General features: G+C 39.2%; 1 protein-coding gene across 1 annotated transcript; it reads right to left on the reverse strand.

Moving 5' to 3' along the window:
* Window positions 1-1,000: 1,000 nt before the first annotated feature.
* Window positions 1,001-11,744, reverse strand: plch2b (phospholipase C, eta 2b). The gene is made up of 21 exons (XM_030778305.1): window positions 11,516-11,744; window positions 8,999-9,145; window positions 8,410-8,653; window positions 8,030-8,159; window positions 6,862-7,032; window positions 6,534-6,627; window positions 5,962-6,165; window positions 5,587-5,707; window positions 5,198-5,369; window positions 4,911-5,027; window positions 4,620-4,703; window positions 4,331-4,437; window positions 4,151-4,239; window positions 3,848-4,033; window positions 3,509-3,616; window positions 3,271-3,395; window positions 2,982-3,066; window positions 2,657-2,803; window positions 2,441-2,520; window positions 1,197-2,304; window positions 1,001-1,017 (listed from the first exon to the last, which is right to left on the reverse strand). Exons 1-21 carry the CDS (start codon window positions 11,742-11,744, stop codon window positions 1,001-1,003), a joined length of 3,765 nt encoding a protein of 1,254 aa, XP_030634165.1.
* Window positions 11,745-12,822: the final 1,078 nt, after the last annotated feature.

Here is a 12,822-nt window from a genome sequence, read left to right on the forward strand (position 1 = left end):
TTTAGACACTTGTATAGACAGCTATCTACAGCTAAAATTAACATTCCTTTTATAGCATAAATGGAATGCTCCAGCATTATCTAACAACAACATTTTAAGTGATTTTTTATCAAACAGAGCAAGGGAATTTCAGTGGAGTGATGCATATGTTGGAATAATCAGTGTTTCTCATTGCCACTGATAATAAATAAAACATTTTAGTTATTTCATGTACAACTTGAGTCGAAATGGTAACTGCAAGCAGCTATGACTTTAATTAATGGCTTAAAAATGTGGTTTTCCATTTATGTACGTACTAATGAAGACAGATACTTCTAATAGAATGTATATTTAATGTTTATTTACTTTTAAAGAAAATTGTAAATCACAGTAATCAACAGTGCCTAAACTCTGAAGAAACACTAATTAAAATAATGGTATTTCATGAATTGGCATTGCTTTAAAGTATTCCACAAAGTATGATTTTAAAAATGAATTTCATGAATGAACAGTATAAATCTTGATGTACAAAAAGAAAAGTGGGACTAAGAGACAGAGAGAGAGAGACAGAGAGAGAGAGAGAGAGAGCGAGAGATAGAGAGAGACAGACACAGGGAGAGAGACAGAAAGAGAGAGAGAGAGAGAGAGAGAGAATGTTAACCTCCAACAGTACTCTGGAGGTTGATGTTGTGGCACGTTTTTATCACTAAAATATTAATAAACTTAATTCAATTTGAAATGTGTGATTTTTGTGGTTTTTATCTACAGCTCACACCATCTCCTGTCTAAACTATTTGTTACCAAAAGTCACAGAATCTGAGTCTCTTTTGTCTCTCGCAAATAGCTGCTGTAATTGAAAAAGACACAGTAGAAAATCTCAAGCTCCATGCTCTCACAGCTGAACTTTAAGAATGTAAACATAATCATGTTAGAACAAACATTATGCCCTCACCATAAAATATGGCAGATAATGGTTACTTCCATGTTGAATTAAAAATCCTGTCCCGTTCGTCTTCTGATTCTACAGTGTGGAGCGATCTGCAAAAACAAAATCACAGATGTATATGTCATAAAACACGTAATCTGGCATACATAAACATGAAGGCTTACAGTACAACAGACAATTGCTCGTAATAACCTATGTATTTTTTGAGACATTAAACAACATATTATACAATTAAACCATGTCCTCTGTTTGACTTCAACACAGAACTCACCATTGAAAAACAATGGAGATTTACAGTGGATCTCTCGCATTTTCTCATCAAAAAGGGCATTCATCTCACGTTGGAGAGTGCCCATGGTCTGTTGCTGGTTCACTGGGAAACGAGATGGCAGTGTGCTCAGGTCAAGGCTGTCCAGACTGCCCTGGCTGCTGGACTCACTCTCAGAGAGGTTGTTTTTATTCTGCGCAGTCCCTTGAGTATTGCAGCTGCCATGGTTTTGGAGGTGAGAACATTGCCAATACACATTAGTTCTACGGTATGGAATAGGGCTAGTGGGGGAAGGAGCTCGTCGCCTTGGAACACTCCGTGAACGACGCCCCTTACATGATAAATCAGTGGATTGTTTGGTGCCAGTATCATCCAGAGTGCGTCTGGTCACAGCAGGTGTGGCTGGGATTGGTGGAGGCCGGTTTAGAGGTTTTATCTGATATGCTGATGGATTCTGGAGTGGAAACCCGCTGAAGAACCCTAGATCTGTTTGGGTCCCACATTCCCTATGGGGCTTTAATTCTTCATCAGAAACTGGTTTAAAGTTGGATTTTTGTGCAGAATCCTCAGAAACAGTTTCAGAAGCAGAATCCTCGTTTCTGTGTATTGGGGGCCATTCTGGAGTTTGAGAGCCATTGGCCTCAGACCTGTTGGGTTTGGGAACCACGTCCTCTGGGCGGTTCCCTTGCGGTTGAAGCAAATGAGACTGTACCTCTGTGTCTAAGCTCTCCTTTGAGCTTGTGGCTGCTTCTGCTCCTTGAGAGATGGTAGCTGAGGGCATGTGGAAAAGTATAGCTCTGTGATTCTCCTGTGCATCATCCTGAAAGCAGACTCTCTGAGCTCTCTTTAGAGGCTCACTCTGTGCACCTCTGAGCAAGGATGGGGTCCTGCTGTTCTGCGAGCCCTGGTCATCACTGTAGCGCCGTTGTAAAAAGTCCTCTCTGGTGTTCAAAGAGGCCTCTGGTGAGCGCTGTTTTGCTTTCGATTGAGCCTTTGAAGCACCACCGCTTTTTCGTAAGAAGTTGGCACTAAAAGAAGCTTTTGTGCCATCCTCTGATGTCTGCATCAAATTTCTCTGAATGAGTTCCTTTACCGCCTTGCTTGATTTAACCTAGATTCAAAGAGCACATTTTTTGGAGAAAGGAGAATAAACGTAAATTTAACCAGCAACACATTTAACTGTAGCTTGTCGGACAATTACAGCTTTTATTAATTAATGGATATCTGCAAACAAAGATAAAATATACCTTTCCCGTAATATCATTCACAGCAACATGAATAAAAATAGAGGCTTCCTCCATTCCTTCCAGGTAAACGTGTCGATACCCTTTGTAGAAGTGAAGAAAACCACCAACCATCATTTTTGTTTTTTACTGTTATGTAGTTTTAAAATGAGTTATGGTGTTATAAAATAAAGTGTAAAATACAAACACTTATCTATAAGGTAGGACACAGGACAGTACCTGGTAACATACTGGTAAAGGCTATAGTCCTCTGTCCAATGAAATCACGTCCAATTGGGTCATGATCCCAAACCATGAAGCGGACCAGTGCTATCTGAGGCATGTGAAGGGTGAATACCAATGTCTCCTCCCACATGGGATTGAAGCCTTTAGATTAAAAAAAAATTGAAATAGGTCCTCATTAGTCGCTGTATAATTGAAACGGGGAAACTGACATTTTCAAATAGACCCCTAGCTGCTCTTTATGTGTGGAAATTAGATGTGCAAGACTACATATAATTGCATTGCTCATTATCTGTTTATCTTAGCTCTGCTTATTTCTTACCATTGTCATCCACCACTCGTGTTTGCTCCTTATTGCAATCCACAGGCAAACCAATAATCTCTACCTCCACAAACGGGTCTATGATCTTTATGAAAACAAAACACAATCTTATATCGTTACAGGTAAATACATGAAATTAATATATTGAAAATATTCAAAGTGTTTGCTATTATTTAACAAATAACTTTCATTATTTATCATCTTTTATTTACCTTTTTTATTATTATTATTTATCATTATCTAGTTGAAATAATTATCTCTGCAAACTCCCTGACCAGAAAAACCTCACCTCTCCTCTGTCGCCTAACATGGAGTCCTTTGGCTTTGGTAGCTGCTGGCCACTAATTATTTTAAGGACTAGTTGTGTTTTCCTTTGGCCTGGCAATGGGTCATCCAGCATGGGGTTGAAGGCACCTGGGCAATTTCATTTAAACATATGTGCAGTAGAAATGAAAGTTATTCAACATAAAATCATGGCATTCTGGGTAATCTCCTCTTATTTGTATGTACCGGGACTGAATTCTCACCTTTACACATGCATCGAGGCTTCAAAACATATCCACAGTTTCCATTACTGGAGAATTTTGCTCTGTTGAGCTGTAGCATTCGTCCCTCCGTTTGGTAATTTAAAGCAACTGGACAGAGAAAAAAGATTTTCCTACGGCTCTTTTGTGCAAATGAGCTGAATGACCACAGTCACAAAATATCTGCCCTCAGCAACACTATACAAAGAAGCAAACAAAGGGAAACAGAGGGCAGCACTTCACAGCTTAAAATATCTTCCTAATGGTGCTCAACTCATTTCATCTTCCTATGAGAGCGTCAATTCAGTCAACTGTTATCCTTGAAACAGCAAAAACACATACCCATGTGGCATCCTGCATTCCAAAACGGCTGAGGATTGAAGTTGCTTGAATCAACGCGGTAGTTGGAAGGGTAGACGCGTAAAAGTTGGCGTTGGTTGAAGCGAACTAATGCGACTGGTTTCAGCTGTAGGATCTGGTTTGTTATGGTCTCATTGAGGGATGACACCTGCCAGCTACTCATGTATGCTACAATCCAAAGGACACAAATTCAATTGACAAGTGCAATACAGTGCTGAATCACGCTGAACAATACTCACAGGAGAGATAAAAGACAGTTGAGTTCAATGACAGTTACCCCCTCACCTTGGGTTTCAATGTCGTGGACACGCACAGATTTGGTGTACTTGACCAGATCAGAGAGGGCACGTGAAAGCCTCATTGTTTTCCGCCTCCTACAATAATCCACAGAGTTAGGTTGTCAGAGCCAGGCAGATGTTTTGAAATGGTCAGATATGTTTTGTAGTGTGCTTTGATGGACTCTACCTGCCGTAGTTTATTGCTTGTGCTTTCTGGGAACCAGTAGGAACTTCCTGATCCGTGTCAGAGTCCTCCAGTATGGGCCTCTTTTTAAGTCTTGCACGCTTTTTCTTCTGAAATATCAGTTGTGAACATCAGAACCCTCAGTGAAGTAAGTACTTAGATAGAGTCTGTTGTTGTAACTTTTACAGATAGGATATGTAAGTACATCAGAATCAACATCAATCTTGCAGTACTGTAAATAAAAAAAAGGACATTCTAATTCATTAAATGAAAAGTAAAGAGATCAGAAGACCTTGCGTTTGAAGCTGCTTATGAAAGACCTCCTTGAGTGCTTCTTTGATTCATCTCTTGTCTCTGTGCTGTCTTCACGTTTGCTCTGTAACAAATAGCCCACACGGTCTTTCATGATGCTCCAGTTAAGGTCAATGGTGATTATAAACCCAACGGCTCAGGGGCGAAGGCACAAGAAAGGTGAATGTTGTGCGTTTTATCCCTTCATTTAATAGAAAGGATGTGAAAATATTCATCCCAACTGTATGTTGGCACTTACTGAAACTGAAATTGACAGCGCTTACCAAGCTACTGATCTCACCTCTCCATTCATCTGTTCCTCATCTTCCTCTTCCTCATCACCACTGTCCTCATCAGAAACATCACCTTCTTCAGCATCTGCATCGATATTGGCAGGCAGTTTTTTGCCCTGGTACACAACAGTATATTTGTTAGTTCCTCTGGATAGGGTCCTTTGTATTTGTCTACTGCACAGAATGTTCTTGTCTGTTGTCCACACAGATGACATACACACTTATGTTATGGTTGACCTGTGAAACTGTACTATCATCTCATTGAAATAGGGAAACTTTCTGTTACCTTTACCAGAACCTTTCCTCTCAGTATCTCTGGAGAGGGCAATCGTTTTGACTCATTCATATTGATGGAAGACAAGTCCACTTTGTCCTGTAGCACCTCTATGAGATACTGAGCCATTTTCTTCTGCTGGGGCACACTGCAGTGGTTCTCAATGGATAGGATCACTGGGTATCTGAGGGTCATAAAATATGTTAGTGGTTAAAGAAGGAACTGTAGAAGTTACTTTCATGTTTTTAGGACAGTTGTAAAATTGTTAACTGGATTAAATGATTGTTAATTGGATTGACCTTGGTTAGTGAAGTAATGAACTTAATACTGTCAGCTACTAAGTATTTAAGTATTTATTTGTTTTTCTAAGTTGGTGGATCAAACTGTAAAGTTGTACACACTGATTTCTGGCAAAGGCATATTTGTTAATTGTCTCAACAACATCTTTGAAGAGGATTTTTGATGTAAGAGTGTAGCCATGGTGCACAATGGGCTCTCCATCTGGGCCATCCCAGCAGTCAACTAAAAAAAAGGAGAGAGATTGTGTTTTGAGGAGGTGAGGGTAATTAACAGATTTATAGTGATACTGACACTGACATAATGTGTCTGCGAATTTAGATTTTCTTTGTTTCAGACCTCTGTCTAAGACTTCAGGCTTTACTCAACGGTTATTACTTCAATCCAGGATGTTAATCGTTCTTAACATTGTATTTTAGGTCACAACAATGAAGATGCTATTTGACTGTTCAGGAGATTAGCAAATGGGTTAGACTGACCTTCTACGCACCGACAGCCAGCCTGAAGTACATAGGCATACATGTCCACCCTGGACTGGGACAACAGCTGGTCTCCTGTCAGATAGGTGTTATGTGAGGAGGCAATGAAGTAGTTACAGAGGGGCTGTGTCATGTCCTGGTTGACCTGGTAGTGCTCTGGGTTAAAGATGTCACCTGCAGGACTGCGCATGTAGTTGGTGAAGCCTGTTGGGAAGACCTCATCCGTTTATCCATGTTTCACTATAAATCAGATATTTTATCTAATTTGATAAAAAGGGAGAAATGTGACATTTCAGTGTACTAATGTACAGTTTGACTCGCTGATTCATGTATGACTCAGTTCTGGACACCCTTGTATTTTTCTCATCTTATTGTACGGACTATGTATAACTCAGAAGTTGGATTGTTTAGTTTACGACGACAATTTGAGTTCATAATTTGAATGCTTTTTTTTTTTTTTGAACACAGCCAGTATGGTTATTAATACTCAGATGCTGGGATAGAATACACATAGGCAAAACTATTACATATCACTGCTCAAGTGTAGCATTGTAACATGAGCTGCCACTTACCATCAATACCTAGTACCATCTGTGCCTGGTTTTCAGGACATGGTTCAAACTGGTTTATAATCATCTGGATATAGTCTTTTGTTACATTTACCATCTATAAAATAGCCAAAGACAGCAAGCACATAAATAATAAAAAGACACATACAAAAGGAGATGAAACATCAAGATCTATTTGGAGAGTATTAATTTAACACTAACTTTTTTTCACACATTTAACATTAAGTCATTCTGAGAGGAAGTGTTTGGAGGGCATCATCTACTGATTTTATTGACACATGCAATTTATGAGAACAAGTGGGTGCCAAATATGGATCATCAGTTTACCAACCTTCTGTTCATTTTCAAGGAATCGAGTAAGGTCATTTGTATCCATGTGGTCTTTGTGGTTACTATAGGTGATCATAAGCAAGTAAAGGTCTCGTCGGGTTGAAATCATCTTATAGAAAGTACAAAATTCATCAAATGCCAATGAGCCCTGGTTATCATCTGTATCAGCCTCCTGTATGTGCATTAAAACAATCAAACAAACAAAAAATCTTTCTGTTATTCTGTTTATAAGCAAATTTGTTGCTATCTTAAACCAATTACTATATGAAACTCCAAAGTTCTATTATTACACAGAAACTGTGAAATTGTTGAGCCATTGGCTCTGGAATGCCTGCTACAGTGAGAAACTTCAACTTCAAGTATTATGGGAACTGAAGCAAAGTGTCCAAAACATATTACAGCAGTAACCATTTGCTTGGAGGCTGACCATATGGTCCACTGCTTTGTCTCTTTGAAACCATGTTAAATAAATAAGTCATAAGTCATGTTAAATAAATATTGGAGTATGAAAGTGAAACTGCACCTGCCCTGGGAGCACACTCAATACCAGGCGGTGAAAACAGTGTATGTGACCTGCCAGTGCTTTTTGATAAACTCTTATCATTGCTAAACATGAATTTAATTTTGATTAACATCCACACTGCATTGCCTGCTTATGAAAGACAGAATGTCTTCAAACTGGAAACAATAAAAAACATTATTCATCACAGAGACCATTAAATTTGTCTCTTTTTTTTCCTCCACATGTTTATATGTAGGTTATACTGCACACAGCCTGTTTTGTGCCAGCAACCAAATGGTTGCATGACACACCAAAATGTACTGTTAAATCCAAATATGACTGCTCTGGACTGACTTCTTATCTTACTTAAATTCAAATTAATGTAAGGTATTTCATGACAAGAGTTACAAATAATCTAACAACTATTTTAAAATGATTGCCATCCAGGGGATTTGGTCATTTCAGGCATAGTTGACATAGCGAGCATAGTTAACAGTGAACAAGGTTTAAATTAGGGAAGCTATGAAGACATCAGAGCTTCATACCCAGATGACTGCTTAATTTAAAAATAATGAAAAACTATGATTCATGTGAACATTCTCACTCTTAAAATAAGAGTTTCATGGGCACATTTTTTGATGATTTCTTTTATGGTAAGTCCACATACCTTGAACATTTCTCTGACTTTCTGTCTAGGAAGGTTGACATTGAGTTTGTGAAGCAACTGTAGAACCTCTCCAATGCTCAGATTGCCATCACCATTTTTATCTGCTTCAGAAAAGGTTTGCCTCAACCATGTGCTTCAAGGATTAAGGAAAAACCATCATGTGGCATGAACAGTGAAATAAAGTGGTCAATATAAGCCCATTGAAAGAGATGTGCTTGAGGAATGATCTGAGCCGTTCAGCCATTAAAGCATCAAATATCAGGGCCTGTCTTACTGTACTAGATCACGATAATAGATAAGCCCACATAATTTACTTGTCTTCTACAATAAAGCAATTAATGACTGTCTCTTTCATCCAAGTATATAGATGAAAAGGATATTGATCTCTGGTACGCTGCCGTTTTGCCAAACTGTCCTCATCACTGATGCCTGCCAGGAGGTACTTAAGGCCAGTGATCCATGTCCGAGCCTCCTCTCCGTTGGTGGACACAAGGTCAAGAGATTCCACGTGGTCCCCATGATAAATACTGAAGCAGCAGTTGGGATCAAAATTACTATTTGCAAAGCGTCTAAAAACTTCTGTCTTCTTCCCTTCACAAACCTCATGGATGGAGTCTAGAGTGACTGAAAAGGTGGAAACAAAATGAATAACATATGTTATATTTAAAAAAAATAACAAGACTTCATATTTACAGTTCTGTGGACATATCATTCAGAAAGAGGGAATACATGCTATTTGCTTGTACTGTGTATTAATGATAACGGCAGTCTTTCTTACATGTACTTTACATGGATTGTACAGTGCACTGCATATACATTTGAGATAAGAATGTACACAAAGTTCATACAATATATATCTGTTGAATTTGATTGATAAGAAAATTCAAATGTAAACTATTTTTTTAAAAAATGTTTGTCAACTTCTATCCTCTGGAACTACAAGATAGTATAGCTTCAATTCTGACTTACTCTTAGCTCTCTCATGCTTTCTTGATGGCCTCCAGCGAATACATGACTTGTGCTCATCTAAGTAGAAGAACCTCACAAGTGCTTTGGATTTACCCCTCAGTTTGATCATCTGAGTGCCAGCCTGCATTGCACATATGCATCTCTCCACTGCAAAGTGAAAGAAAAAGTCTTATTATTAGTAATGCACAACAGACATCTGACACATTTTGCCATAAAAACCATAGTGTTGTGTATACCATAGTACTGATTTCAGATCAGAACTTAATAGACATAATAGTTGACTGACAGACTGCAAGATTTTTTCTCTGAAAGGTTGACTTGCATTTAATTCACTTTGTCCAAACGTACAACCTGAAACATCATTTTCAAGGTGGAAAAGAAAAACTTTTGACAACCAGCATGCAATAAGTTACACTTGAGAATGTTTCCCTGTAAATTCTCTGTAAATTGCTCTCTCTCTGTCTAAATCCAAACAGTTTGTTCTTTTGTTTGGCTGAGAAGCATGAAATATTGGCCATCTACATCATGATCTACATTACATGCAATAGGTAACTGCCAGAATGAATGAACCACCACCCTGAAATAGCTTAATAGAACTGCAATGGTATGACTGAACCAAGATACTACTACTGTCTTGTAGAACAACTTGAAACCACAATAAATTCCACTGTTTGATATTTTGTTGATTATAATGGAAAATGTGGTCTCAGGTGCCACAGGAGAAGACCACAAATGTTTAGTTGCATTGAAATGTTGTTACTGTATCATGGTTTACACTATTTTTGTGCTCATTAAACCGTTCAGTGTTTACTTGTACTCTATGAATTGCCTACTGAGGGGTAGTCAGTAGGCAATTTGTTATTTTTTAACAGGGAGGATGGCCCACTGACCAACGGGAGGATGACTCAATAGTCACTGACACTACTCTATAGAGTATATAGGGGGAAGGCAGGTTAACAAGGGGGATGCATTTTGTTCATTTTGCAAACAAGGGGGATAGCATCCCCCCTCATCCCACTACAAATCACCTACTGGGGGTACTGCCATCATGGAAAAGACCATTCCTATTAGGATAGAAATGTTGGGATGAAAGTGATCACTCAGGATGGCTTTTATTGGAGTTAACCAAATCCTTTGAATGACTGAGGGTAAATCCATGCCAGGAGAGTGCACCTGACACCCTCCTCCCTGGAAAAAAACCTCTCTGGGGTTTGGGTTTCTGATGGTATGTACCACACATGCACTGCACATGCACCCGTCTGTTTGAGAATGAGAGGACAGATAACTCATCTGACCTTTGTTAAACTGCTCAGTAGATGACTGACTGTGTTCTTTGGACCCCTGTATTTGCAATCACACATTTCAGATGTTACAATGCACCACATCACGCCCAAAATATGTCTCTGTGATGCTCTCTGTGAACCTTTCCTGTTGAAAGTTCAGCTGGTTCACAGTTGGTCTGGCTCACTGTTTTGTCTTGTGTCTGAAATCAATATGCTCATATCACAGTCAAAGAAAATACATTTATAACCACATCTTTGTGGAAATCTCCAGAGACTTCAATCACCTACTCAAGTTTTTCCTTTAAGGCAGGTTATGATATATGGGCAGTTGGTAGTATATCATGAGCAAGCAGAAAACAGTTGGAGTCTCCTGAGGGGCACAGTAGGTGAGACACTGAAAACCCGTCAGACACTAAGGCTGAGGCTGAATATCTTAACTGTCTGCTTGCTTGCAAAGAGCTGAGCTGAAGTCATTCAGATGATTAATCACAGTGTCTCAGCTCAGACATATTCAACAAGCAGTTTTTAAGTGAAACAGCAGAGATTACAACAGTGCTTCTGTTGACAAATTGCATTTTATAAGACAATTTATCAGCTACAGATAAACAAGAGAGAGGTGTACTTTTTAGAGACATCCACCCCATAATCTACTTCAGTTGTCTGAGGGGAACAAGGCTGTCCTCATTGTATCATAAGAATATTAAACCATGTATACTCTTTATATCATAACGCATTGCTGCATGACAAGTTATAAGCAGACACTCCTTTTGTCGACGCAGGTAGGGTTGATAAGTTTACAGTGCTTGAGTGTGAAGCATAGATTTGGAGAGCAAGGTCATGTGACTCGGTTAGTCTACATTTGTCAGTCTAATCTCAGGGGATTGTCCGTGTCCATATGCTCATGAGCTCCTCCCCAGGGCTCCACAGCATTTTGTTAAGATGGTAAACAACATATTTTAATACACACACAAAATGTACGTAATGCACAACATAAATCAAACATTTACTCTACTATGCACCTTTTATTAGAAGAAAGTAGAAAGCCAAGATTATGGGGTAGTGTCTTAAGATCTCAGGAAGACTAGACTGTAAACCTTTACACTGTAACCTTACCTATTAGTATTTCTTATCCATAACAAACAGAAAAGACAATATCAGGATTTGTCATGCAAAGAGTGAAAAAAGAAATCAGAATTAAGTTGAACTCAGTCAATTCAAGTTTGACAATCTTTACCTATTTGACCAAGTCTCCATTTGGGTGTCGCGACAATGCTTCCTCCAATCCAGAAGAATTCCTCTGCAAGGCGAGATATTGCAGCTTTCTGGCGTAATTTTGGCGATGCCATGAAGGATGGGTTCGGTGACTTAAAAGGTGACGGCGGCCTTTTCCCCGGGCTGGATGGCCTTTGCATCGAAGGGGACATTACTGGCGACAACGGTGCCATTCCTCTGGCTATATTCATCCCTGCACAGTTAGCTCACAATCCACTCCCTTTCCCCCTAAGTCATGTTCTCCAGCCAGTTTCTCACTCTGGACAAAGTTTTCTTATGGAATCAGCAGTCTGGGTTTGTCCATTTCAACTACCCAGAAAGAGAGAGCGATAGAGAGAGAGGCGCGTACAATCAGGTACAATTAAGTATCATCCACATTTTGACATTTAGACTCTCTGCTGTGGTGTTTTTCTCGGCGCATGGTTTTCAGGCTGGTCCATTGATTTGTACTGATTTCCAATAATCCAGAGTAAAATCTCACGTTGGATAACAGGAATGCTCATGCTGTGCCTTTGAGTGAAGAGGAGATAACTAGAGACCTGAGCAACATGTGTCAGCAGTCAGTAAATCTCTAATCCAGGATGAAGCCGTGGCATTACTCGCACTGACGGATTTTCACGCTACGCAGGGCCTCTTTAAGGAAAGGAAAAGGATGGAATAGATGACGAGTGACTACAATCAAATCTAGAGTGAATGGTTATGCGGCAGGTCAGTGTTACTCATTCACAGTCTGTGGAATTATCGGTGCACACACTGTAGGTTTAAAAAGTATTTTATTGGATGATATTTTACTATGCTAAAACGTAACAAAAAATGTGTACCGTGGTGATTCTCCCTATTTGTAGTTATTCTTACACCTGCTGCAGTATTGACAGAATGACAAATAGTGAATTCCAGTGGTTTTACCATAATCACAGGTGATTGTCTCTAATCTGTAATCTGTAGTTGCTCTGCTTGTAGTCCCTCTGTCAGCAAAGAGAAGGTTAGTTTTGTAGTCCCTCTGTCAACAAAGAGAAGGTTATTTTTTATCCTCTATCATACAACGATGAGATGTTTATCCCTCTGAGATCTTATTTGTTTTGTGTTCCAGAAGAATTTCATAAATGCCAAATCAGCTGAGACAAGCGACAGATCTCCTGAGTTCTGAGTGCCCTTGATTATTCTAAGCAGTTTATGTAATATGACAGTAGGTTTCTATGAGCAATATCCAAGATCATTTTTACTGCCTCCTCATGTAAGCATGCTGTGATAAAACACAAAGAACACCTG

This window comes from Chanos chanos, chromosome 6, assembly GCF_902362185.1.
Source record: "Chanos chanos chromosome 6, fChaCha1.1, whole genome shotgun sequence".
Taxonomy (NCBI): Eukaryota; Metazoa; Chordata; class Actinopteri; order Gonorynchiformes; family Chanidae; genus Chanos; species Chanos chanos.